Here is a 27770-nt window from a genome sequence, read left to right on the forward strand (position 1 = left end):
GTCACTGCAGTCAGTCCCGGTTCGAATTCTGCATCGGACGGCCTTTTACTGCGTGTCATTCCCCCTCTCTCTGCTTTCTGTCTCTTTTTATTTGTCCTGTCCATTAAAAGGCATAAAAAAATAAAAATAAAAAAAACGGACGGATGGATGGATGGAAGCGTCGATAAGAGCACGGTTGGTTAAGTACCACCTTGAAAAAAAATAAACAATGTTTTGTTGCTTAAGCTCATGTTTTCAGTCATTATTCAATGGTATACTAAAATCCATGAGAAAAAATTTGCTTTCTCACTGTTTTCAGGTCAAATATTTATATGTGATTAAAATGCGATTAATTTCGATTAATTTATTACAAAGCCTCCAATTAATTTGAATTTTTTTAATCGAGTCCCGGTCCTACTTTATACTATAAACACATGTGAAATCAAATGTCAAATAAAAAGACACTTCTGTGGCATTAATTTCTTAAATAAAATGTGAAAAAAATTGCTTATGTCTCTTTCTCCATTTAAGTTCAATTTCAATGGCAACCTTTTTTCACAGGCTAAAGACAATTATAACAATATTAATAATAATAATAATACCTTTTTGTGAACAGATGTTCTGCTTTCCACCTGTCTAGAAAGCTCCTGTTTTCCACCTTTCGTTTAGCCATTTTTGGGAGGGTGATGCGACTGGTTGCATGAGGTCGCTAATGAATGTCAACAGGGATCCTGATTGACGCATTGGGATTTATCTCTGATTGAGATTTGTAGTACTAGCGGTGCATGCACTGTCTACAGGCGGGCCAGCTACAGTAGACATTTGGAATTATTTCGGGCCTGAGTTTGACATCTATGGCCTACAGCATGTGATAAGTGTCAGGCGGTGTGTGATGTCGTCATCATCACCTTGTGTCCGTGGAGAGTGTAGATAAGACGTCCCTCCAGTAGGTCCAGGATCTTAACGGTGCCATCACTGGAGCCACTGATCAGGTAGTTGTTTGACGGGTGGAAGGAAAAACTATTGATCCCTGCGCTGTGGACTAAAAGATGCACAAAGAAGGCAAACTTGCTAAATGTGTAACAATCTGAGCTCAAAAAAGTAATTTCAGAATATAACAGATCAATTAATTCCTTAGCCTAAACACTTTCAATGCTGCAATTACTGTCATGGCTGTAAGGCTGAATAGGAATATATAGAATCATTACAGTGACACAGATTAAATCTACAGAATCATTACAGTTCTGACATAATGTACCTTGATAATGTTGAATCAGCTTGTTGGTTCTTAGATCCCAGATTTTCAGTGAACTGTCAGCTCCTGATGATGCGATACAGGTGCCACTGGAGTTGAAATCAACGAAAGTCGCAGAGCTGGAAAAATCAAAACATTCAGAGGAGTCAGATAGCTGCAACAGAATAACAGTCCAATGTTCAAGTAATACACAGAAATACCATATATGGGGGAGACAGAACTGTTGCTTTTAGTTTCATATCAAATGACATTCTGTGATGTTGTGGCTCTTTACTAGAACTAAAAACCCTCTTTTCTGAACTTTTCACACAATGTACAAGGAAAAGTATTGGTTAATTTATAAGAAAAGTGTAATATACAGTGAACTGTCCTGTGACTATGCCAACTCTGAAAGTGATTATATGACCAAAACTACAGTAAATATAAGAAGTACACACTCGCTTTTTAAAACTTAGATTGTTGTGATATAAAAAATAAAAAAAGAGGAAAATTAAAGTTTTGGAATGGCCCAGCTGGAGCCAGACTAAAGTCCAGATGTGGAATGCTGACAGAACCCTATGCTGTAATTAAGCGTCAACAAAGTGTTAGTTTCAGGGTTTGCATTCTTATGCAACCAGTTTATTGTATGTTTTAGTTTTTTTGTATTTAACTTCATGGACTAAGACGTGCTGTACGAATTTGTATGTGAATGTATCTTGCGTTGTAAAGGCGCTTTGAGCGGTCAACTAGACAGAAAAAGTGACATATAAGTACAGTCAATTTACCAGACATCACAGTAATGTGGCTGTTTATCGGGGGTCTGTTCATTTTTTTACATCCAATATAACACCATTTCTACAGTGCACAAGAATATAAAACTGGACAGAAAACTAAAAGCAGAGAGGAGCAACTATGGTAGGTTTCGGGGTACATACCTTCCATAGTCAGTGAAGCAGTTGATGCAGTGTTTTGTTGATGTGTCCCAAAGCCGGATGGACTGGTCGTCTCCACAGGAAGCTATGAGCCTTCCGTCTGGAGAAAATCTGAAGCAGAACATCAAATGCAAATTGAGTGTTTATTGACTGCATATTCTCGTCAATCGGATGTTTCATACAGCTTCTAAAGGACAACAAAATAACTGCAGATGAGTGAAAAGACCTGAGTGAAAAATTGCAATGTTTGCATACTGAATCCTTGTTTGGCAGGGCAAAAAAACTGCACAGGCAGCGATACAGTCTGTGGTAAAGCCTCTACAGATACCGAAAATACACAAATACAAACACTCTCCACTGCAGGACGTTAGAAATAATGTAGTGCTGCTTGGTACCTAGCACAGCGCACCCAGTTCGTGTGCTGGTTCAGGGAGTAGACGAAACTCTGTCGATGAACGCTCCACACTTTGACAGACTTGTCATCGGACGCCGTCACCAGTCTGTGGCCATCATGAGAGAAGGCAACACTGCGTACAGCAGCTGTGTGAGCTTTAAACACTGTTGACTCTCCTTTACTATTACACACACACACACACACACACACACACACACGCACACACACACACACGCACACACACACTTAAAATCCAGCTACTTTGCTACTGAATTATCAGTGTATTTATGCACCACATATGCAACTAAATCAGCTACTTGTCCTGAAGAAAAATGATTGTGGCTTACAAGGAAGGTGTCCACAATCGAACAGTTCTGTCTTTTGAAGAAGAAGCCACCAGCAAGTCCGATGGGGAGAACTGCACCCCTGTGATGACATCTTGGTGCCCTACAAAGCGAAAGGCCCTCGCCTTGGGAGCCAGATTCCAGATCATCAGGGTCTTATCCACTGACCCTGAAGCTGGAGGGAGACAAAAGAAGGGTGATTAGACACAGTTCTGTCAGGAATTACACATACATGCTGCAAGTTTAGATAGTTACTGCAGGCAAATTCAGGTTTGTGCATGAAACTGGAAAATCAGGTGTTAAAGTAGTCTTGAGCACTTTTTCAAAACATTTCATTTGAATGTAAAAGTTTTGAAAATCATTGAGTTTCTGAAGTTCAACCCACACTTCGCCCAAGCTTTTCTCCTCTTCATATATTTTTCCATCATGCCAGCATCCAAAAGTTTAGCTGCATATTCATTTCATATTTTAATAAAAATGGGGTAATTAAAAAGCTGCACAGGACTATGATCACGAGCCGTCACATGACGTGTAACCTCTCTGCAGGTGATCCCACTCCTGTCCTTTCTCTCCTACGGAGTCCTTTCCAGGTCACAGTTTGTGGCAAAGGTATAGAGGTATATCACTATTTTTAATCACGAGTATAGTTTTTCGATTTGTGAGCACGATTCCTTGTTTTTACACCCGCTCTCTCTCAAAACTCTGCCCTCACACTCAAAAAGTCCCTGCTTGCATGAAAATATGTAGGATTAAAATATTGGAAATATTGGTCAATTGCATGCTGTATAATCTATATAAATAAATAAATTGAAAAATTGGTGCATTTGATGAACAGAGTGTAACCAGTTCTCACATCACAATTATTCAACGCTCCAAGTACTCTATGATAATTCTACTACACATTTAACAAGCCTCTAGAAATATTCATATCTTCCTTATCTTTATATTTAACATGTATGTATGTATATATGCAATGTATGTAAGTAATTTCTTTTTTACATATCATGTTATCAGCTGGTCTCTAATGAGTACTTTCTCTGTGAGTTACCAAGTCACTTCCTCTGGCAGCAGAAATAAGATTCATCACGGCGGGGAGCTTATTCCATAGCCTGGGGGCAACAACGAAAAGGCCTCGGTCACCCCAGTGTTTGTATTTTGACCTGAGCACTTCCAGCAAAAGTTGATTTGTTGACCTCAGAGCTCTACTAGGATTACGGACAGTTAAAAGTCCAGATAAATACGATGGGGCGAGGCCATTAAGAGCTTCAAAAACAAGCATTAAAAGTTTAAAATCAATTCTATAAAGGACAGGAAGCCAATGAAGGGAGTTAAGAACAGGAGTGATATGCAAACGTCTGTTAAGTGTTGGTTAAAAGACAGACAGCAGCATTTTGCACAAGCTGAAGGCGACTAAGAGAGGTCTGGGAGACGCCAACATGAAGTGCATTGCAGTAGTCTAACCTTGAACTTATTAGGGCATGGATGGCTTTCTCAAGGTCATGACAGCTTAAAAACATTTTAAACATTTTAAGAGAGCACTCTGTTAAGTAAAACAAGCACACCCAGGAAGAGGCAGCGACGATTTACTTCGTCAGTGTCAGATCTGGCATTCTACTGGCTGGAGAAATTCTAACAGGCACCTCTCACAACAAGGGAAGACCATGCAGAAACAAAAATCCAAGCGCAAAAGTTTTGTGAGAGCACAGAAGGAGTGTAAAGGAGAAGAGCTCGAGCTTGAGTGCAGGAGAGCAGGAGATTTGCAAGCACAACACTAAATTCGAGAAATGGAGCAGAGTTTGGAGCTCAAGCAGAACATATTTGCATTCAAGCAGGGACTTTTCGAGTGTGAGGGCAGTGCAATATTTAAGTGTGAAAACAAGGAATTGAAAAACTATGCTCTTGATAAAATATAGTGATATAGCCCCATATCAAAGTGGATTGGATGTTTACTACTTGTTTTTTTCTCTTATTCTTACTTTGTAACTTCAAAGTGGTAGGCATGTTGATCCAATCATACAGACCTCCCCCGGATTAATTTGATTCCAAGTTGTAAGGCATCAAGACAGGAAAAATGGCAATGGATACTTCAATAAGGTACTCTCAAAAAAAAACCCACAATGAATACAATGTATACTGCTGCTTATGAATTGTTGTGAGAATATTATTGAAGAACTTAAAGAAATCGGTCTATACAAAATACTTTAGAGTTTTGGGAGCTAAAAAGAATAACATAAGATTATGCGTAACATTCAGCAAAATTAATACGAAAATCTTACAATCTTACTATCTTAAATCTTACTGACTTACCCAGCTGTTTTCGGTTTGGACTGAAGTCAGCACAGGTGACGGCATCTTTATGACCCTTAAAGTGTCTCTCCAGAGTGGGATCCTCCTGTAAGGATGATGCACAGTCAGAGAAGGAAATTCTGCAGTTTCTCAGCAGCTGTGCCACAACCATAATTTCCTCTCAAAAAAGCTTTTGTTTGAAAAAAAAGTTTGAAGGGGGATAATGGAGGCAGTTTTTTTTTTAATTTTGCACATGCAGTGCAGAATATAAAAGCAGTGGTTCTAACAGTTCAAACTGGACCTGAGTTTCCTCAAAATATATTCTCCCCAAACAATAAAATGTCCCTTTTTCTGACACAAACTTATTGGTTGTTCAGCCTTGTTGAGGGAACACTTAAAAAACGTTTTCACCCCCTTTTACTTAATTACAAATGGTTTCTAAAGACTCAACTCTAATGCAGCTAAAGATAGAGTGATGGGTGACAGATGAAGAAATACATTTTAGAACCCGAACTGACTAAATGTTATTCCTTACATTAGATACATTACACTGGGTAAAAACTTGGTGAGTTTAAGAAATTCATTCGCAAGCGGTATTGCAGCGACTTAAAATCCTCAAGATGTTTTTACAACCCCAATCAGAAAATCCTCTTAGCAGAGACTCAGCTAGCGAACTTGAGTCCGACTCCGCTACCACTTGAACGTGCGTGAGTTATAAGGACTTGCATCTTGTTGTTCATTTGTCGTCATGAACATTGTCAAACAAATATACTTACCAAAACAGACGCCATTGTGGTCATTTGTTGAGAGAGCTACTCTTGTCTGGAGGAAATTTGAACAGACCCGCTGCTCTGCACTTCCATGACTGTCAACAGTGCGCCTTTGGCAACTGTTTCAGACGTGACTTGTCGAACTCAGATAAGGAAGTGTTCTTTTTTCAGCGTTCTCCTTTGGCAACCTAAACACTTTCAGAATGTTGTGAATTTGGTACGTGGGATATGTATTTTTTGTGTTCAGATAGACAGTTTTAATTACACCTTGATCAAGCCCGCAGTAAAAAATAAATAAATAAAAAAAACAGACCACTTGTGACATACCGATAAATGCTGCATTCGCGACATATGTGAAAGTGGTACATTTGAACATTAGAGCTAAAAACTAATAAACTTACAACATCAATATCAGAATATCACAAACAAATACTTGTATTTGGATTATAAATCAAGAATATAGAATATTCTATTTTTCTAGTTGGCTGCGGAATAAGGGCTTGAAAAATTATATACACTGATTAGTTAAAAGCCACTGTGATTACTATATCTTGGCAATACTAAATATTTCCAAATCATTGGAAGATGTTCATCCAAAAACTTAACTTAATGAGTGCCTATAAAAATTACAAAACGTGTCAAATCTAAAGAATACACAAAATTGTACAAATTATAAAAGTTCGCAAAAAGATATTGCCTGAATGCTGCACGTGAAGAGCTGAAGCGTCTCCCGCTGCTAAGCAACTCGCCAGTCAAACTGCTTTGTAGCTAGTGCAGTATCACCTTCTCTGATTGGGCTGTAGAAGGGCAATTGACGAATCAGCGTTGTCATTATTAAAAGTGTAAACTAATGTTCAATGTTTGGTTTGAAAATATGTCGCTGAACCAGAGCATCGGAAGTGTCGAGGTAAAGTTAGAAAAATAACAACATTGCTTATTTTATTCACCTGCGATCAGGCAGTGCTGCACAGTCATTAAATTAGTGTCTCCTCTTGCAAACATAGTATGGGCCAGGAAAAGCTAATATAGCTATCTTAGCATGCTAACTAGTTAGCTGTTAAGTTACCATATCAACGACAGTGCATTCTCAAAAGCGATAACGTTAGAAATTATAATTACTGTTTTTTTCAAAGGTCCTAATTATTGGTTCTATAGCTATACGAAAACAGTTGGGGTTTTTTTCCGCAGTACATGAAGAAGAGGATACCGAGAAATGCCAAGTATGACCACGTCAAAACAAGGCTAGACACAGGTGCATAGACCGTATACTGTCAAGATTCATATGCGTGTAACTTATTTGTCTCAAAAACATTAAAAGCTCTTCTTTCTTCTACTACATATGATGTTACTGTCATGTCTAGGATGCAGCCTAACGAAGTATATGGAAAAACTGGAGGAGATTAGAAAAAGTGAGTAACTTTGGCAAGAAAGCTAATTGTCTATATAAGCATGTTGTGCCTGTGCATCAGTTTTTATAGACAAACTTTGATTTTTCGAGGTTCCTCTTCTTTTTTTTTTCAATACCTTTTTTTTCACCATGTTATGAAATCCATATTTCTTTGTATTCGCTTCAAAAGTAAATCAGCAGGAATTGAGCATGAATCATCACCGAAACGGGTTCATAATGTTGGTAGCTTACTTACAGCATGCAATATTTATGATTCCCCTTTTTGGTATTCAGCAGGCACCACTGATATGAGTTTTTTAGAGAGAAAACACATATTGTGTCTGCCTAAATAACACTTTATAGTGACCACTGTTTTTACTCCGTAAGTACAGAACAGAGACTTTATCCACCATCCAACTAAAACGCTACCCTACACTGCTGGAACCCTTAAACTATTGTAGTCTATTGGCAAATTACAAACACTTTTTTGTTCTGTGAAGATACAAACGGGTGGATCAAGTAGTTCAGTTTGGCAGCACAGTATGTAACTCACACATGATCCAATCTGCGAACTAGTTCTCTCTAAGTGTCTTTTGTTTTTACAGGGAAGCACATGGGACTTATTTGTAATACAGTTAAAGTTAAATTTGCCAGCTTGGCACTTGAAATGTTTTCCCAAGGATCCATGGGTCTCTCTTTCCTTTCTGCTTGTATATTGAGCCACAGTAAAGCAGAGTCGTTCTAACCCACTGATATTTCCCCGTTAAATAAGTTCTTTGTAGGCAGTTAGCATTCTCCGATTTCTCAGGGATAAATGATACCGTCTCTTTCATTCTTCCAATGGTGGCTTGTACTGCTGCCCACAAAAAATGCTCGGTTAGAGTAGACTCAAGCTACAGGTCCTAACAGGGGTCTTTGTCAGATTGGGATGTATTGAAGTTACACTGACAGAGCAGCATGGATAAAAAGAGTCTCAGCAGACTGGTGGCAGCAGCTCCAGCGATAAGGTACGATGGGATCCAGCAAGGTGGGATTGCAGTTTAGTGAGGCATTAGAGCAGGTTGAGGTGAAACAGTACCTGCAAGACTCAGGTGAGTTGCATGTGATACTTAAGCGCACAATATTCTAAGCTTTTATGATCTCCGTGTTCCATCATGATTAGAGTTTGAGACAAGCGTTTTGACTCGGCTGCAGCAGGCAATGTAAAAGTACTGGATGACCTCGGGACACTTTGGTTCACTACTGCAGAGTTTCTCAGATTGATATGTTTTTCTTTTATCTTTCAAGACTACAGGTATCGAAAAGATGAAATCTTCAAGCGGTTAAAAGTCACAACTTTTGCACAACTGGTAAGAATCAGTGTTGATGTCTCTGCAGAATGCAACCTTTGTGTTGAACTGTAGTTGAAGGAATGTGCAGAGACAAGTTTTGGTCTTTATTTATGGAGGTGAAGGAATTAATACAGTGAGAAAACTCAATCCATGTGCGATGATTAATAATTGATTTACCGCTTGAATGATTAGCTGTTCACAGATGGCTTTGAATTTGTTTGGCATGGTTTATCCTCATTCACAGACTCCAGGGGCCTTTACTACGAAGCAAGATTACGAAGATCAGCTCTGGATCTTCAGTATCACAAAGCTGGTTTACTTTTTACCGGGGTGTATCACCATGGCATCTTATGCTGGTTTCTAAGCTGCTTTGGAGCAGGTTAGGTTTCCAGATCAACATATGTAAAAGCACCGCCTCCAAAGCAATCGCTTCTCTTAGAAAATGACAAAAAATAAAATGGACTTTGGTGCGTTGAGTGATTGAATGTCTGTCCGACTCCGACTGAAGTCAGGGACTGATTATACTGGTTGACTTTTACTTAGAAGCATCTTTACAAGAATTGTGACAGCCAAACGGAGTGCAGCCTAAAACAGACTAATTACTCTTAAAAATGTTCCTGTTTACTTTGAAAGGTTTGGCACTGCTGTTAATCACTTTTTTATTTATCAGAGCCAATGCTGAATATCAAAGATTTCCTTACATTTTTTCTATCATACATTGACAGAGTGTATTAAATTGGAAAATTTGCTTCAAATGATGTATTTAGGTTCAAATATCTACGAATATCTTATTCAGTGTTTGAAAAACAACAACATTTTAGAGCCTTGATGACAAAAAGTAAACTTAGACATTTACAAAAACAAAATCTAATGACTGGTGGTTTGCTTTTGCTTTTTCTTTTTTCTCAGCTTTCTTTATTTGGCTGCTGCAGCTGTGTTGTTTTTTCAGTGTGCTCTTATTATAGTTTGAGATTGGTCAGCTGCTGCCAACTCCACCCGTCTTACATGAGCCAACAAATATCCAGTCTAAAAACCTCAGTTGAGTTACTGAGTTGATAACCAGTGTCACGGTGTTGCTTAGTGAGGTCTCCACTGTTAGGGTTAGATAAGCCAGATCCCCTACAGACACCCTTTGTGTGTTGAATCTGCTTCTTAATACAGGCCCCTGGGTGTATAATTCTTTCATTTGAACGTTTGCATCTCCTTTGGCTGCAGTTTTTCTTAATTTATTTCTTATTATTTTTCCACACCAGATACTCCAGGTGGCCTCCGTTTCAGACCTGCATGAAAGTGAGATTGATGGTGATTCACAAGGTATACAAGTTAGCATATCAGGCATATTTCTGTAGTATGGGTTTCTAACAGTAATTGTGCTGCTGTACTTTAACGTCCTTTTGCTACTTCGCAGACAGTCTGTCAGTGGTGTCTGATGCAGACCTGGACTGTCTGTCTGAACGCACCAACGGCTCCCCCCTAACGTCGCCCCGGTCACACAGTCAGGATGTAGGAGACAACAAGGACATCTGCCACACTGCCAGGTCGACACTTCTGAGGTACGTAACAGCACAGCAGCCTGTGAAGCATTTCTGAACACTGTACACAACACAAGATAATACTTAATGCTGCTGACTTGTGGGCAGTTTCCACCAACTGACTGAAAAAGTTTGGAGTCTTCTATGTTTTTATGTAGCTTTATTTATTTATCTGTTTATCTATTTATTTATTGATTCATCTTAAAGTAATTTGTCAAACTTACCGTGACACTATTCATAGTATGAAGAGATGAGAGACTACCATTTACCAAAAAACATTTATTTATTGGCTGACAAAATGTTTTACAAAAAACAGCTTTGTATTTTAAACCAGTTTAAACTAATCTTTACACTTGGTTATTAGAAACAGTTTAGAGCTAATCTAAATATGTGTATCAATAAGGGCTGTCACAGTTATTCATTTACTGTTGAAGATTAATTGTCCCACAAGGACAGCACCAAAGCACAAAAAGCTGCACAGTTCTGCTGTGTTGTAAGGCTCCCTCCCACACCCAATGTGTAGTGCGGCTTTTTGTCATAGTTTCCATTTGAAAGGCAACAAGTGAAAGACGGCAAGTTTTTACAGCTTTAGTAAATAAGAGACAGAGAAGAAAGCTTCTGAAAGAGCCACCACCTCTCACCATGTCTTCTCTGATTCATTTTTTGTCTTTGTCATCTAGTGTTAACAGGAATTAGCTCACAAATGTTCCTTGTTGTAACTGTCATGTTGTTATTGTTAAATCTCGCTGGGTCTCGATGCACCTTTCAGGAGGAAGAGCTGTCTGCATGTACAGAGGTTGAGAACACACACACAGTAGCTCCCAGCTGTAAGATGCGGCACTGTTTTGGGTTTTTTTGTCGCTTTAACTTTTAACTCCTGACCATGTGCAGGAGACCTGAGAGCTCATTATACACCTACTTTCAGACACACACTGAAACTCAATGAATGCCACAGTTGGTCACTGTTAAATTTCAAAACTGTTCTGAGCTATTCAAACCTAGAACACTAGAACAATTGACTTTCAAACCAGCAAAACAGAGCTACGGATGCATCACAAATTAACAATTTGACCTCAAATTTAACAGTCCCATGAGCCACGAACCCCTCCGAAATGAGATAATCTCTTGACAGCTTCACAAACTCTAACAGATCTTGGGTTAACACTGTGGCAGAGCACTTACATAAACTTCACCAGAATGCAGTAACACCATCGCAAACAAACCTGTTAAATGTTAGGTTGACCATGTCTTCCAATTAAGGTGTGCAACCACAGTGGTCACACAGTGGAGCCTCATAACTTTGAGGAAGGAAGAAAATTTGAAAATGATTTCAAGTCAAGGTTTTCAAGTCCTTGTTTTTTCAAATGTAAACAGAGAAAAAATTAGACTGATTAGCTTCTGACCTTTGATCCCCCACAGTGTAATCAGTGGAGTGGGGGAGCTAAACTTAGACAAGAACAATCAGAAAATGGCAAAAAAATTGGTGTCTGCCCCAACACCAGCTGACAGGCCCTACCCCGACTGCCCCTACCTGCTGCTGGACGTGAGGGACCGCGATCAGTATGACAGCTACCACATCATCAGCGGTGGGTGGCAAGAACATGAAAGTGGTTTTTCAAACTTTTTATGACAGAAAAATACATTTTTTTTAATCTTCTCTCTTTTTCTACAGCGCACAGTTTCCCCATCACCATGCTGTCTCGGACGATGAACCCTTATACCAAAGAAGTGCTGGAATATGTATCCTTTATCACAAACTACAGAAAACATTTACTTGTCATTATGTCATGTTAAGAAATCGCACTGCCCATCTTAACCCACAAACTGTGCAGAAAAACACACCAGGAAAGATCATCATCGTGTATGATGAAGATGAGAGAATAGCCAGCCAGGCGGCTACCACCATGTGCGAACGGGGATTTGAGAATCTTTTTATGCTCTGCGGAGGTAAGTTTAATGTCCTTGGTGTCTTATTCCAATGAAAGTGTTGTATCATGATTCAAGATATGACCACGCCAAACCTCTCAACACTACAATGATGCAGAGACAGGTTGGAGCAGAAGACTCAGTCACCCAAAATTCTGTTTGGATGACACTGACCTTTTTTTTTTTTTCTATGTAAAATAAGCTGCTCTTCAACCAAAACCAGTGCTGGTCTCAAAATCATTAGCCATCACAATGCACAACTTAATGAAGCTATAAGTTAAGAAAATTTTGCATATATGGTTTATCATGTGTTCATTAAAGGTCTTTTAAAGGCAATTACAATTTAAAGGGGAACTCTGGTATTTTTTAACCTAGACCTTATTTCTGGCATGAAATACGTTCATCTACTCACCCAGAGCAATTTGGTGAAAGTTGGCATACTTCGGAAGATATTTAGGCAATGCAGCCTCTAAATAAGGCATTATCTGTCTTTATTTCACCAATACTTTAAGACGAATTAATGAATGAATGAACACGTACTATTGCACTGTTAGTCAATAGCTGCAATGTTGTTGTTATTGGTGGCTATCGGGGGGCTTACAGAGGGCTTTCTACACACTCGTCTACAGGGATGACGTCATCAACGCCCGCCCCTGCTGCACAGCTCATTCACTCAGATAAGGACGTCCATCGTACTCAAAGTTGTCGTCCACGTCGTCAAAATCGGATAAATATCCTGCCATGTCGCACAAAACGATCAGTAGAAAACTACGTGTGAAGTTGGAGTAAATGAGCTGTGCTGCAGCAGCGCACGTCAATGACGTCATCCCAGTAGACAAGTGTGTAGAAAGCCCTCAATAAGCCCGCCAATGACAACAACACGGCAGCTGTGAGCTAACAGAGCAATAGTACGCATTCATTCATTCATTCGTCTTAAAGTATTGGTGAAATAAAGACATATAATGCCTTATTTAGAGGCTGTATTGTCAATGCCCTGTTCTCTCCTGTTATATGGATATACGCGGATCTCGAGTAATCTAAATATCTTCCGAAGGACGTCGACTTTCACCAAACATTTCTCGGTGAGTAGATAAACGTATTTCATGCTAGAAATAAGGTCTAGGTTTAAAAATACCGGAGTTCCCCTTTAAACGTTTTCAAACTGAATATGAAAGTCAATGCATCCATCCATTTTCTATACACGCTTAATACAATTTTAGGGTTGCGTGGGGACTGGAGCCTTTCCCAGCTGTCATTGAGAGAGGCAGTGTGCACCCTGGACAGGTCGCCAGTCCATCACAGGGTCACACAGAGACAAACGAGACAAGCAACCATTCACGCTCACACTCACTCATAGGGACAATTTAGAGTCACCAATCACCCTAACATGCATGTTTTTGGGCGGTGGGAGGAAGCCAAGGTAATCCAGAGAGAACCCACGCATACACGGGGAGAACATGCAAACTCCACACAGATGTTAAATTGAAATATTTAAATGATAAAATGTGTTCTCGCTGGAGAAATGGTATGTCTTTTTCAGTTTCATCGATAAATTGTGGCTTTGGGACATGTATATGAAAATTTACTTCGCATAATTTGGTTATTGGGGGGGAAATACTTTCAAAGCAGCTCCTGTAGAAAAGGGATACACTAAAACTGATTGTAATTAAAACAGCGTTGTCAAGTGGTTAAGGTTTGATCAGACAGGTAATGAAATTGCAGTTAAAGGAAAATTAATCATAATATTTTTTTCTCTACTTTGTATTCTGATTCAATTTTATGCAAATGTAAGATTTTGAGACAACAGCATGCAGTAAGATTACCCACAATCAGGCCTTACTAGATAGAAAGCAAACGTTCCATGATAACTGCTATCTAAAAGTCGTTTGCCATGTTTAGGGTATCAGAAGTGGAAATAAACACCTAGTTTAGGCAGTGTTATGATATCATTCGGTCACTCTAACCACACAGTTAAAAACAATTTAGCTTCTTGGGTATGTGCCAGGCCACAGGAAAGACACACACTACTAGGAGCCATAGCTTTTGGAAACAGTACGTAATAGTTTCCAATAGTTCGGATAACTGGAACAGCACTGTCAATTTTTTGGAGATCGATGCACTGCTTTTCAGTGTGAGGCGTAGAGCGTAGTTGGTGTTAGCCTTAGCTTGAGACATGTGATATAATTTGCTGGATTTACTTAGATGAAAACTAACTCACTGGTTCAAAGAGTATAAAGCAATTTCTGATTTTTGGATTTGCATGGTGGGCCCTTGGAGGAAGTGGGACTGTTCATTTAACCATGCTTTGACCAGTAATACAACATGAATTTAACTTACTAACAGCTCTAATTTCTAACACAAATTCCACTTTAGTTAACTCTTGCATTCTGCATCTCTCTTTTCTGTTTTAATGTAGATAATTTAGTATGAGTATTAAACTAATACAATTTGAAATAATTAAAGCCAGTTCTGTTCCTTGTATCAAAAGAGTCTTTATCTGGCCTCCTCAGGTCTCAAGGTAATCGCTCAGAAATTTCCAAGTGGGATGACAACAGGCTCCATCCCTGCCTCCTGCCTGTCGTCTCCCAAATCATCGAAGGAGAGGAAATGTTTGGTACCACAGCACCCAGGACAGGCAGCAGAGAAAAGGTGGCGGTTTACATCAGATGAGCTGGCAAAGATCCAGGACCAGCTGGAGGAGATTCTCATCCCCAGTAACTCGAACAGTAAGAGTTTCACAGTCAGAAACCATATGGTCCATTTAAAATAATCATTAAATTAGGCTAAAAAAAGAGACCTTAATTTCAAGTGTTAGTTGTTCTACATCAAATTAAAATCCCATTATGGATTTCTGTGTGTACAAAATGGGACTCTTCTGATTCAAATCCTAAGATTAGCACCAGTTGCTTCATAAAATTCAGTTTGAAGTTAAAAATCAAAATCTGAAGAGCTTACAGCTCTCTTTTGCACTAAGGAATCTGCACTCACGTGTTCTTTTTGCCCTGTGTGTTTACTGCAGGTCGCTTGTCCAGCCGCATGTCAGCCAGCAGCGCGCAGTCCAAAACCTCCAGTCGTCAGAGCTCCTCCACTGGCAGAGACAGCTCCAGGGTTCAGAGCAGTAGACCCTGGAAATGACCCCATCCTTCATCCTCAAACAACAAACATACCTCCATCACAAAGTCCATTTTTCATTTGTGTAATGATCTCAAGCTGCAGTATCCAAAATACTGCCAGAAGTAGACAAGAAAACCCATAACAACTTGACTATTGCTTCTGGAGGCTTTCTTGTTTTCTGTACCATCTTCCACTATTTGCTTCACATAATGACAGCAGCAAATAATATTTTTAAACCTTAACAGAATATTGACGTCTGGAAACCAAGATTAAAGTGGCATTTGTGAGTAAACATAGAAACAGAACAGAAATGTTATTTGAGTAGTATTGGATGCTTTTTTTGTTGTTGTTTTAAGTACATTTGACCTTTTGCACAGTGCCTGAGTAGTGATGGCTGTTTTTGCACTCAGCTGAATACTTCTTGTAACACTATCCACCAATTTTGACCAGTGAATGAGCCTACATAGGTTTTCTGTTGATTATTTGACACAATTTTCAGAAACGGAGTCATTGAATGTTTAAATGGTTGTAGAATATGCTGTGAATCTCTATCATATGAAGTTTATTAATATTGTTATAGAGCCTGGTCCATTTTGTAAAGTGTAGAAGAGTTGATCCATACTGTCATTATGGTCCACCAGCAGCCTTTTTGTACAATTGTTGCAATTGCTTTTGAAGTCTGTGTGTAAGAAATAATGCACATGTAAGATGATAACACTGACTGAGTGAAGCCTTTCTAAAGATAGATGTGCAAAGCACAAAATCAGTATCACGTTTGGAAAGAGAGAATTTTGTGAAGACTGTAACAACAAATGCGTTTCAAGAATAGAATTTCTAAGTTGTGGCCTTTTGATGGCATTTTGGTGGCTTGTTGCTTGTGTTTGGTCTGCCTTCTGTGAAGTGAATTTGATAAAACGGGGACTTCTCTACAGCCATTTTGAGTGTTTTTCCACCATCAGTCTTAATTCACAGTTACAAAGTGGTTGCATGAATTAGTTTGTAAATTATTAATGTCAAATAAAGAGCTGTTTGCTTGATCAGAAGTTTTTTCCTGAGTAGACACTTTTGAATCAATGGCAAAAGTGATTAAAGTCATGAAAAAGAAAGTACACCCTCTTTCAATTACATTTTGCACAGGAAATATTACCAAAAAAAGATCAAGTTCTTCCAAGGTAAATACAACTTCATATGAACAACATGACTTATCATCGTGCTGTGATTTATTTGACAGAAAGTAAGCCCAAATGCAGAATCAATGTTTGTTTTGAGGCCATTTCTGAACAATTTACATTTACATTCTATTGCAGTGAAAGCTTCAGTTGCATCGGCATGAACCAGAGAGCTCAAGAAAAAAATGAAAGAAGGCTGGTAAAATCTTGATTATTTTATAGTCAACTAGTCCACTATTCAGTGACCAATATTACCAAAACATTATTCTTTGTAAATGACATCTGCAAGCTGTTGGGATTTTCTCTTTTACATACACGCTACTGCATAAATGCTATCAGGGCTCATCTATAAGGACGGCAATACTAGTATGGGTTCTTCAAAGTGTGATCCATGATGGCCATCAGAGCCAGCCAAGTCTCCTGGGCAGTGGGGATGATTTGACTGGCAGGCAGGATGAAGCCGAAGCGGCCAGTATCCCTCAGCTCAAAGGTGTATGAGTACTTGATGCCCTGGTTGTACGTCCAGTCAATAGTGCCACCACTTGCTTGGTCTACAACAAAAATAAGTGATAATAATGTAAGAATAAAACACTTTAGTTCAAAATTCATGTTCATCACCTGGAAATTGTACCCCAAACTAGTTTCTGTTTGGCCACAGCCCCCATGTATGAAGAGTTCAGCAACACCAACGATTTCCACAACTGATAGAATATAAGTACAACCCCTATTCCAAAGAAGTACTGAGGCTGATTAAAATCTAAACAAAAACACAATGCAATGATTGAATGAACCAGTGTTTCAGTCAAATTAGAACACAGAAAACAACAAATGTTGATATAGAATTCTCAACTGCCTTGGGTCTTCTTTATCATATGCTGTGTTTCATAATGCACCAAACGTTTTCAATTGTTGAAAAGCCTGAACTGCAAGCAAGTCAGTCCCGCACCTGGACTCCTCTGATACAAAGCCACACTGTTGTAATAGTCCAGGATAGTCTTGTTGAAACAGAGAATTGTTTTTAATTTTCATTTTATACAGTGTCCCAACTTTTTTGCAACTGTCTTTTGTAAAACTTCCAGCTTTGACCAGCCGTGCTGTTTGCACTGTCCATGTTGCTTATAGATTAATAATGAAAGTAATCATACTTAAAATGGGAAGGTTTTCAAAATGGAACCAGTCTCTACAGTTAACCAGTGTTTCAGAAACTCACAGATAGTGTTGATGATGCTGCCGAATCTGTAGCGAGTGCCATACATGGAGGCCAGATCAGTGATAGCTTTCTGAGCCACTTTGTGCTGCAGGAAGAGAGCACCATATCACGTATTCACACTGCTGTTACATATTCTTACATTTCTAACATTATAGGCAACTCGTTTTTGGTTTGGCACATTAGAATAAATCATAGAGGGGTTTTCATACCAGCTCAGCCTGGTCTTTGGCAGGTCTTGTGGTGTAGCCATAAGGGTACAAAAGCATCTGAGAGTATGCATGGATGGAGATGAAGGCCTTGATGTTGCCATGGGACTTCACAAAATCCACAATGGACTTGACTTCTGACTCCGAGTGAGCCCTGGGACCATGGTAGGTCTCTGAGCAGGGGTTGTTGCTGGAACCAGGTCCTACATGGTGATAACAGTGTCAGAATGACTTGAAGGATGAAAAATTACTGTAATCAAATAAATGCACTAAAACACAATAAACAAAATATTGACATGTTTTGTTCTATTAACAGTAAAGGAACAATAGACAGCATGTAACCATTGTATGACACAGCAATATTGTTTTACACTATCTCATGATTTTTTTACAAAGTGAAAAACGATACTGTGAAATAACATTTGGCATGTTTTGGAAAGCACCTAAAGTATGAATAAGATTTATTATGGATTCCTTTAAGTAGCCATCTTTTGCATACCAAAATGTAGACTCATTAGGGCCTTCTGCAGGTTACTTTTGGCATTTATGGCTCAGTTAGGCTACTGACCAGTCTTATGTGCTGGACCATATGTAGATGTGGTCCAAAGTCATGAGCCTAACTTGCATGATAGCATGTGTTATATGGGTCAGGTGTGGCACAAATTTCATAAGTGGGTTTGACACTTTGCCAGAAAATTATTTGGGCCAAACCTGAAGCATATGTGGCTGAGTTTAGGCAGAGATACGTAACCAGAGTCAGTACCATAATTTAAAACTACATGGGCCATATCACAGATGTGGGTCAAACACTCTTCATTATCTGTATTTGAACACTTCCTTTATCTAACCAGCTTCAGGAGGCAGTCACTTAGAGGCAGTCACTTTTCCAACAGTCTTGAAGGTGTTCCCACACATGTTTAAAATTTGTTGGCTGCTTTTCCTCTGCTCAAACTAAACTATCTCAGCTGGGTTTTTGTTTGGATTAGCACCGAGTCCAGGGCATCTAATGCAGTCCTCCATGATTCTACTGTGTTTGCTGCTCGTGTCTTGCCAGTTAAGCATGCAGGTTTTTCAGTGTCAGCATGGGTAATTGAAGCAAAAAAAAGAATCCCATATGATTAACTTATGTCTCACTTCTGTAACAAAATGTGGCCAGTTATAATGCATAAATGTTCTGTTTCTATGTGTTTCTAAGCTACTTGAATGCATATTCTATTATTTAACATTGAGTAGGTGTATGTAGTTCATAAATTGAGGGATTAGTTGCTTTTCACAAAAGGGTGTTTGTGGACCTTCTTGGCCCACCCATGCATGAGGGACCTTGGAAGCATCAATGTGGGCTGTAATCTGATCTGGTCTGATCTGATTTGTGCTGTTTAATGCAGAATTCTGAGGTTGGGAACTCCAATTAACTTATATATATTCTGCAGAACAGGGAACTCTTGTTCCTCTTTTCCAGGGTTAGTCATCATTAGAGAAAGAATAAATGTCTGATTTTTGCACATGGAGGAACTTTCAAAGTTCTTGCAAATTTAGCAAAATATTGTTTCCTACTGAGCTACTAAGCTTGTTGGGGTGTTTTTTTTTTCTTTTGTTAATACTATGTACAAACACAATCTATGGTCTAAAACTGATTAAAAAGGCACAAAGTTCCACAGAATAACAAGGTTGATCTATGCGTAAGAAGGAGAAACAAAGGAAAAACAGCAGCTAGATTCATCCATCCATCTTCTATACCTACTTGATTCAATTTTAGGGTTGTGGGGGATGGAGCTGGAGCCTTTCCCAGCTGCCATTGGGCAAGAGGCAGGGTACACCCTGGGCAGGACACCAGTCCTAGACACAAACCTTGCACACTCACACCCAGCCCTAGGGACAATTTAGAGTAACCATTTAACCTAACATGCATGTTTTTTGGGTAGTGGGAGGAAGTCGGAGTCCCTGGGGGGAACCAACGCATACACGCAGACATAGACTACTCTCCACTCCATCCCAGCCGGCACTCAAACCTGGAACCCTCTTGCTGTGACGCAATGGTGCTAACCACCACCACTTTTAATCTAAAAGTAAAATGTATATTTTACTTCACTGCTTTAGTACATAATTCCACTTCTTATCTTATAGACTGATCATTATTGTTTAGTTGTCAAATGTAGAAAGGTGTAAAGTACAGACAAACCCTTTGATATTTGTGTCATAGTTTATATTTTCCTCATGACTTTTTCTACAAAACAAAGTACCATGGTTAAAGCCACCATGACCACGATTTTGAATCCAGATCTTTTGTGCCATCTTTTGGTTATTATCATTCAAGACAGTGGCTATGGAGCTTTCTTACAGTACCTTTCTTTTTACATGTCCTGTGCAGAAAGAAAGACATTACCTCCAAAACCAGCATTCCAATTTCTGTTGGGATCCACCCCAACACACCTGGAGCCAGGGTTGGGCTTCCTGGTCTTACGCCACAGACGGTTCTGGAAAGGTCAAATTACCTCTGTAAAGGTTACTATCCAGTTTTCAGGTTGCTCAACAAGAGACATGATATCAAAATTTAGAGCGCTACAGCTTAGTAGAAATGTATCGCCATGACTGCCTCACAGAGGTGTGGGTGTAGTAGTATCCATCGGGGTTGGTCACAATCTCTAAGAAGATGTCCATCTTGTCAAGGATAGTGGTCAGGGCAGGATCACGTCCATAATCAGTCACAAGCTAATGACAGAAATACAAAAGACATTGTACAAGTCCAGCAGGTTAGTGGTCAGAGGTGGAAGAGACAGAAAACGAAAGTGAAACATATCCAAACACCTTCTTGGCAAACCAGGTGCCGCTAGCCTGAGTGACCCACTCCCTGGAGTGGATTCCAGTGTCAATCCAGATGGCAGGACGATTTGTTCCACCAGTGCTGAACTAAGACACAGGAAGGGAACAGAGCAGTCAAACTCCAATACACACAGTTGGTAAATATGTTTTTGGCCTGTTAACATTTTTAATTCATTACATTTAGGGCCGTTTTGTTTTGTAAGAGCAGGTGTCACCATTCAGACTTGACTTTTTCTGGACTCTCTTTTACCTTGAGCACATTGAGGGGACGGCCCTGGTAGCTCCTACCGATGACTATCTTGCTGACTAGAACTTGGTTCTCAGCCACAAGCATGTTCTGGAACCTGTAGATCTGAAGCATAGATAAAATTTAGCTTGGAATATGCATTTATTAGCAATGCAAGATTTATTATCAAATCTTTGGATGTCACAAATTTCTTGTAAACTAGCAACCTAAGGCATATTTGTCCGTTGCACTTTTTTTTAACTATATGTTCAATTTATTTGTTTCCCCCAAAACACAGTAAATACAAGTGATTTAAAAGTTTTGGTATTATCAGACACAGTCTAGACAGTAGAATAGTCCAACACTGTTGTAAATATTCAAATTCTAATAGTGTATTATTGTGGCCAGATCATCATTTCTATTCATCAAAGTCACAGATTTAACAAAAAAGCTATCAAAAGTGAGATTCCTTCAAGGTGTGCACTAACCTCACTGAGGCCATGGTACCTGGAGTAGTCAAAGCTGTCGGTGTTGCTGGGCTCAGCGACATGAGCTGCGGACCTCATCTCCTTCTGCTCATCATCCAGCAGCACCTGCAGAACACCCTGATTGAGTAATGTCTCAGAGACCCAAAACACAAATTGTACAAGAAGGAATGCAAACACCAGTAGGAACTCAATAGGAAAGCTTGGACTTGATGTGCCAGGCTGGCCCCAGGTCTCATACTGTACCTGCAAGTCTTCTATCATAATGGAGTAATGGATGTCCAGACTCTCCAGGTAACTTTTGACAGACTGCAGGCTGTGAAAGGGAACTCTGACATCCACAGGGGTGGACACATCCTTCACCCCCCTCCAGAAGTCCAACTGAAAGAACAAAAATGTTTCACACAGTTGAGTCTTTGTCAAATTTGCACATTTCTTTTTTCGAAATTTATTTCAAATTGTTAACAACCCTAAATTTCGTAATATCCTCCAAGTTTTTTACAAGGGACAGCTGAACCTCATCCTTTGCAACAATCCGAAGCACCTGGTCCCTGAAAAAAGACAACCATAATCTGTTACTCAACAAGAAGTTGGCACACAAGAGGTGAAGTAAGATTACTCAAAGTTGGTGGTTTCTACCTCTGCAGAAGTTTCACAGGGAAAGAGAAAACATATTGTGGTGTTTTTTGTTTTTTTTTGCTTGCTTTATCTTTTTGGTCAGTCTGACTTCCCAGGCATTTTGGTATAAATATGTGGGTGCCTTCCATCTGCATGTAAGAACTTTTACTTGTTGGGGCAGCAAGAGAAAACATCAAATCTGGAATGCCTGAAAAACTTTAGAAACCACTCACAAAATAATCAGGCACATGAAATAATTAAGTGTCCTATTGAATTAACAAATGTGTTGGCACATCAGTACATTCTTTCATAAAATCCCATCTTTTTGAAAATCTTATAAAATATATCAACAGCAATTAATCAGGGATTTTTTGAAGATGGGTGAGAGGAAAAGACTGAGAGTGCCATACTCAAACCGAGCTCACCTCACCATTTTACTGAGGCAATTAGAAGCAGATATATTCAATTCAATTTTATTTATATAGCGCCAGATTACAACAATTGTCATCTCAAGGCACTTAAGTAATATAGTCCAATTCAAGCCAATTGGAATTCAATTCATTGTAATCATAATCCAATTAATTCATATAGAGCTAATTAAAAAAATTAATATCCTAGCTAAGGAAACCAACAGATTGCACCGAAATGTGTCTTCAGTCCAATCTCCCGTCCTGAGCGTGCCTGTGGCAACTGTGGAAAGGAACGACTCCCTTTTAACAGGAAGAAACCTCTGGCAGAACCAGACTCAGGAAGGGTGGCCATCCGCCTCGACCAGCTGGGGTTTGAGAAGACAGAAAAGAGGGAAAAGAGGGGGGAAAAACACCATAACGCCATTCAAAGGATATCTGTTGGAACAGGGAAACATAGGTTAATAACCACAATAATGTCACATGTACATAAAATCAATTTTGAAATTAAACAGGGGGAAAAAGAGAGCAAAGTGAGGAAAGGTGTGACAGATGAGGTCCCCCAGCAGTCTAAGCCTATAGCAGCTTAACTATGGGATGTTTCAGGATTACCTGAGCCATCCCTAACTATAAGCTTTATCGAAAAGAAAAGTTTTAAGCCTAATCTTAAAAGTGGAAAGGGTGTCTGCTTCCCGGACATTTACTGGCAGCTTATTCCACAAGAGAGGGGCCTGATAACTGAAGGCTCTACCTCCCGTTCTACTTTTAGAAACTCTGGGAACAACAAGTAAACCTGCAGTTTGGGAGCGAAGTGCTCTGTTAGGAAAATATTGTACAATGAGATCTTTAAGATATGATGGAGTTCGGTCAGTAAGAGCTTTATATGTGAGGAGAAGAATCTTAAATTCTATTCTGAATTTAACAGGGAGCCAATGAAGAGAAGCTAAAACTGGAGAAACATGATCTCTCCTGTTAGTTCTCATCAGAACTCTGGCTGCAGCATTTTGGATCAGCTGGAGGCTTTTCAGAGAATATGTGGGACAGCCCAATAATAAGGAATTACAGTAGTCCAATCTTGAAGTAACAAATGCATGAACTAGTTTCTCTGCATCACCTTGAGACAGGATGTTCCTGATTTTGGCAATATTACGAAGGTGAAAGAAGGCAGTCCTAGAAACCAGTTTTATATGTGCGTCAAATGATAAATTCTGGTCAAAAATAACTCCAAGGTTCCTCACTGTAGAACTAGAAGCCAAGGAAATACCATCTAGAGTAACTATATAACTAGACAATTTCTCCCTGAAGCGCTCAGGTCCAAAGAGAACAACTTCAGTTTTGTCTGAATTTAAAAGCAGACAGTTCTGAGTCATCCAGGTCTTTATGTCTTTAAGACAGGCTTGTAGCCTGACCAACCTGTAGGTTTCATCTGGTTTCATAGATAAGTACAGCTGAGTATCATCAGCATAACAATGGAAATTTATGCCATGCTGTCTGATAATGTTACCTAATGGAAGCATGTATAAAGTAAAAAGAATCGGTCCAAGCACAGAACCCTGAGGAACTCCATGACTTACTCCAACGTGTGAGGAAGATTCCTCATTTACAAGAACAAACTGGAATCTATCAGATAAATATGACTTAAACCAGCCTAATGCAGTTCCTTTAATCCCAATAACATGTTCAAGTCTCTGTAACAGAATGCTGTGATCGATCGTATCAAATGCAGCACTGAGATCCAACAGGACAAGCACAGAAACAAGTCCGCTATCAGAAGCTAACAGGAGATCATTGGTAACTTTCACCAGTGCCGTTTCTGTGCTATGATGCACTCTGAATCCTGACTGAAACTCTTCAAACAGATTATTTCTATGTAAATGATCACAAAGTTGAACTGCAACTATTTTTTCAAGAACTTTGGACAAAAAAGGGAGATTGGATATAGGTCGATAATTAGCCAACACTTCTGAATCAAGAGTAGGTTTTTTAAGTAAAGGTTTAATTACAGCAACCTTAAAAGTCTGAGGTACATATCCTATCAACAAAGACCGATTGATCAAATCCAATATGGAAGTGTCAATTAAGGGGAAAACCTCCTTGAACAGTCTGGTTGGGATTGGGTCTAACATACAAGTTGATGGTTTAGAAGAGACTATTGCTGTTGTTAGCTCAGAAAGATCAACTGGACAGAAGCTGTCTAAATACAATTCAGGTTCGAAAGATACTTCTAAAGCTGCTCTACTTGATGATACATCAGTGATAATAATGGGAAGGATTCCATTAATCTTCTCTCTGATAGAAACAATTTTATTGATGAAGAATCTCATGAAATCATCACTGCTGAGAGTTAAAGGAATACATGGCTCAACAGAGCTCGGAGTCTTTGTCAGTCTGGCAACAGTGCTGAAAAGAAACCTGGGATTATTCTTATTCTCTTCTATCAATAATGAATAATACGCAGTTCTAGCTTTACGAAGTGCTTTCTTATACGTTATTAAACTATCTTTCCAGACTAATTGAGACTCTTCTAAATTAGAGGAACGCCACTGTCTCTCCAGCTTTCTTGCAGTCTGCTTTAACGCACGCAGCTGTGAATTATACCAAGGAGCCAACCTCTTCTGACTGATTACCTTCCTTTTCAGAGGGGCAACATTGTCCAGTGTTGTACGCATTGAAGCTGTAGTGCTGTCAACAAGAGAGTCAAGTTCTACTGGAGTAAAATTTAGGTAGCCATCCTGTGTCATATCAGCACATGGCAGTGAAGAAAAGGATGATGAAATCAACTCTTTAAATCTGGTTACAGCATTCTCTGACAGACACCTTCTATATGTAGAATTCTTCTCAGAAACCGTGTAGTCAAGTAATGTAAATTCAAAAGTTATTAAAAAATGGTCAGACAAGACAGGGTTATGAGGGAACACTGTTAACTGTTCACTCTCAATGCCATAAGTCAGCACAAGGTCAAGGGTATGATTAAGGCAGTGAGTAGGTCTGTGAACACTTTGAGAAAATCCAATAGAGTCTAATATAGAATTAAAGTTAATATTTAGGCTGTCATTTTCAACATCTACATGAATATTAAAGTCACCCACTACAATGACTTTATCTGTACTCAGCACTAACTGGGATAAAAACTCTGAGAATTCAGACAGAAACTCAGAATAAGGGCCAGGTGGACGATACACAACAACAAACACAAGAGGTTTTTGTGATTTCCACTTTGGGTGGGAAAAACTGAGAATCAGAGATTCAAAAGAGCTAAAACTAATCTTGGGTCTAGGACTGATTAGTAACCCTGATCTGAAGATAGCTGCCACTCCTCCTCCTCTACCTGTGGTTCTAGGAACATGAACATTTAAATAGTCAGAGGGAGTTGATTCATTAATGCTAACATGATCCTCCTGCTGCAGCCAGGTTTCTGTAAGACAAAATATATCAATATGATGATCACAAATCAAATCATTCACTAACAGAGACTTCGAAGGGAGAGATCTAATATTCAGCAAACCACATTTAATAGTTTGATGTTTTTGTTCAGTTAAAGTTTTTGTTTTAAATTTTTTTTGCACAAGAGGATTTGCTCCTTTTGTGTTTTTTGATTGAGGGGGGGGCAGCATCAGGTGGGAAGCCGCAGAGAAGTGTGTAAGACTACAACTCTGCATCCTGGTCTCAACCCTGGGATGTCATGTTTTTGGATGACTAATAAATTCGTCCATATTTCTAGAAATGAGAGCCGCTCCTTCCAAAGTGGGATGGATGCCGTCTCTCCTCATCAGACCAGGTTTTCTCCAGAAAGATTGCCAATTATCTATGTAGCCCACGTTGTTTGCTGGACACCATCTAGACAACCAGCGATTGAATGAGGACATGCGGCTAAACATGTCATCACTGGTCAGATTTGGCAGGGGTCCAGAGAAAACTACGGAGTCCGACATTGTTTTGGCAAAATTACACACCGATGCAACATTAATTTTAGTGACCTCCGATTGGCGTAACCGGGTGTCATTACCGCCGACGTGAATAACTATTTTACCGTATTTACGTTTATCCTTAGCCAGCAGTTTTAAATAGGATTCTATGTCGCCCGCTCTGGCCCCTGGAATGCATTTGACTATGGTCGCTGGTGTCTCTAATGCCACGTTTCTGACTATAGAGCTGCCAATTACCAGGGTTTTCTCCTCAGCGGGTGTGTCGCTGAGTGGGGAAAATCTATTAGAAACGTGGACAGGTTGATGGTGAACCACGGGCTTGACTTTAGGACTATGACTCCTCTTCCTGACAGTCACCCAGCCACTCTTAAGTCCCGGCTGCTCGGGATCTGCTCGGGGACGACTAACAGAGCAAGCTACGCTAGGTGGCTCCGCACTGACTAAAGGGGCCTGGCTCGCTATCGGGTGGTTTTCAACAGTGCAGAGCCGAGTTTCCAATTCAGAAAGCCTTGCCTCCAAAACTACAAAAAGACTACATTTGTTACATGTACCATTACCACTAAAGGAGGCAGAGGAGTAACTAAACATCTGACACACGGAGCAGGTGAAAGCAGGAGATAGAGGAAGAGAACTGGTAGCCATGCTAAGCTAGAGAACCAGATACACCGCTAAAAAGTGAAAAATAAAGACTAAAGATCTGTAAGAGTGAGCGTTAGAATATAACAAGTATGGGATAGAGTTAACTATGCAAGATGTGTAAATTATAGGGAGAAATAAGGTGATTATTAGTAGTTCAAGGAGAGCGAGAACTGTCACAGTGCACACACACAAAGCAACAGGAAGTGATGCAATACGTCTTACCGCAAAGCAAAGCCGTCAGACCCAGGATGCCTCAACGCCATCAAGTTCAGCAGTCTGAAATTTAAATTGTTCAGTCATCACCCCTGGAGCGTCAGTACACTTAATTTACCCATAATGGATCATTTTATTTTCTCAGTTATGTACACAGCACTATACAACACAGGAAAAATATTACAGAGGCAAGAAGTTATAGAGGTGCACTTTGGAAAATCTGTGCTGTTTCAAAAGCAAATGTTTGTTTTGTGTGCTTGAAACCTTTCTCATTTTATACCTAGTTCTCCAAACATTTACAAAATGCCTCAGATCAAGATTAGTTATATCCTGCAAAGCAGTTAGAGGAGCAGACCCGCTTACCCATCAAACGTCTCCTTGCCGAGAACGGCCACAAAAAGGATAAGAAGTGCAAGCAGTCCCCTCATCATGGCCAGGCAGTATGAACCTGACCAGACTGAACGCAGGCTTTTATGCAGGAGCATGTCAGGTCATGTGTTCAAACCTTGCTCAGGACCATAGATGTGTTCATGCCATACCAAGAGTTGCACCATGCACTTACAGTTCATGTTTTTGACACACTAAAGTTGGTTTCAGTTAAAAAAAAAAAAAAGGAAAATTC

General features: G+C 39.6%; 3 protein-coding genes across 5 annotated transcripts in view; 1 reads left to right on the forward strand and 2 right to left on the reverse strand.

Moving 5' to 3' along the window:
* The window catches only part of poc1b (POC1 centriolar protein B), a 53180-nt gene extending 47029 nt beyond the window's left edge, over positions 1-6151 (reverse strand). For 2 of the 3 annotated variants that reach the window (XM_072386440.1, XM_072386439.1), the window contains exons 1-7: positions 5946-6148; positions 5191-5275; positions 2887-3058; positions 2541-2720; positions 2149-2256; positions 1238-1353; positions 888-1021 (exon numbers count right to left, since the gene is read on the reverse strand). In XM_072386440.1, coding sequence (XP_072242541.1) covers positions 888-1021; positions 1238-1353; positions 2149-2256; positions 2541-2720; positions 2887-3058; positions 5191-5275; positions 5946-5969 — 819 coding nt within the window. In that variant the 5' untranslated portion in view covers positions 5970-6148. Of the gene's footprint in view, positions 1-887; positions 1022-1237; positions 1354-2148; positions 2257-2540; positions 2721-2886; positions 3059-5190; positions 5276-5945 lie in introns of all 3 variants that reach the window. The other variant, XM_072386441.1, reaches the window with a different exon arrangement.
* A 630-nt stretch (positions 6152-6781) lies between these two features.
* cep41 (centrosomal protein 41) lies at positions 6782-16266 on the forward strand. Its single transcript, XM_072386428.1, has 11 exons — positions 6782-6846; positions 7128-7191; positions 7301-7348; positions 8614-8675; positions 9911-9971; positions 10066-10210; positions 11609-11775; positions 11862-11929; positions 12022-12136; positions 14626-14841; positions 15135-16266. Exons 1-11 carry the CDS (start codon positions 6790-6792, stop codon positions 15248-15250), a joined length of 1119 nt encoding a protein of 372 aa, XP_072242529.1. The 5' UTR covers positions 6782-6789; the 3' UTR covers positions 15251-16266.
* A 170-nt stretch (positions 16267-16436) lies between these two features.
* On the reverse strand, positions 16437-27615 carry LOC140307519 (carboxypeptidase A1-like). The gene is made up of 11 exons (XM_072386447.1): positions 27512-27615; positions 21815-21896; positions 21592-21726; positions 21349-21453; positions 20885-20986; positions 20620-20721; positions 20413-20523; positions 20198-20288; positions 17818-18017; positions 17609-17693; positions 16437-16949 (listed from the first exon to the last, which is right to left on the reverse strand). The coding sequence occupies exons 1-11, from the start codon at positions 27577-27579 to the stop codon at positions 16762-16764; spliced, it is 1269 nt and encodes a 422-aa protein (XP_072242548.1). The 5' UTR covers positions 27580-27615; the 3' UTR covers positions 16437-16761.
* Positions 27616-27770: the final 155 nt, after the last annotated feature.

This window comes from Leuresthes tenuis, unplaced genomic scaffold (assembly GCF_036924035.1).
Source record: "Leuresthes tenuis unplaced genomic scaffold, fLeuTen1.0.hap1 SCAF_5, whole genome shotgun sequence".
Classification (NCBI taxonomy): Eukaryota; Metazoa; Chordata; class Actinopteri; order Atheriniformes; family Atherinopsidae; genus Leuresthes; species Leuresthes tenuis.

What these genes read in the sequence shown, in the direction of transcription:
- LOC140307519 (XM_072386447.1), bottom strand. Translation starts at nt 27,579, where the DNA reads ATGATGAGGGGACTGCTTGCACTTCTTATCCTTTTTGTGGCCGTTCTC. An exon ending in GGCAAGGAGACGTTTGATGG is followed by an intron (nt 21,897 to 27,511) that starts GTAAGCGGGTCT and finishes GTCTTTTTTCAG; the next exon opens with GGACCAGGTGCTTCGGATTG. An exon ending in GTCCCCTCAATGTGCTCAAG is followed by an intron (nt 20,722 to 20,884) that starts GTAAAAGAGAGT and finishes CCTGTGTCTTAG; the next exon opens with TTCAGCACTGGTGGAACAAA.
- cep41 (XM_072386428.1), top strand. Translation starts at nt 6,790, where the DNA reads ATGTTCAATGTTTGGTTTGAAAATATGTCGCTGAACCAGAGCATCGGA. An exon ending in CAAAACAAGGCTAGACACAG is followed by an intron (nt 7,192 to 7,300) that starts GTGCATAGACCG and finishes TGTCATGTCTAG; the next exon opens with GATGCAGCCTAACGAAGTAT. An exon ending in GATTGATGGTGATTCACAAG is followed by an intron (nt 9,972 to 10,065) that starts GTATACAAGTTA and finishes GCTACTTCGCAG; the next exon opens with ACAGTCTGTCAGTGGTGTCT.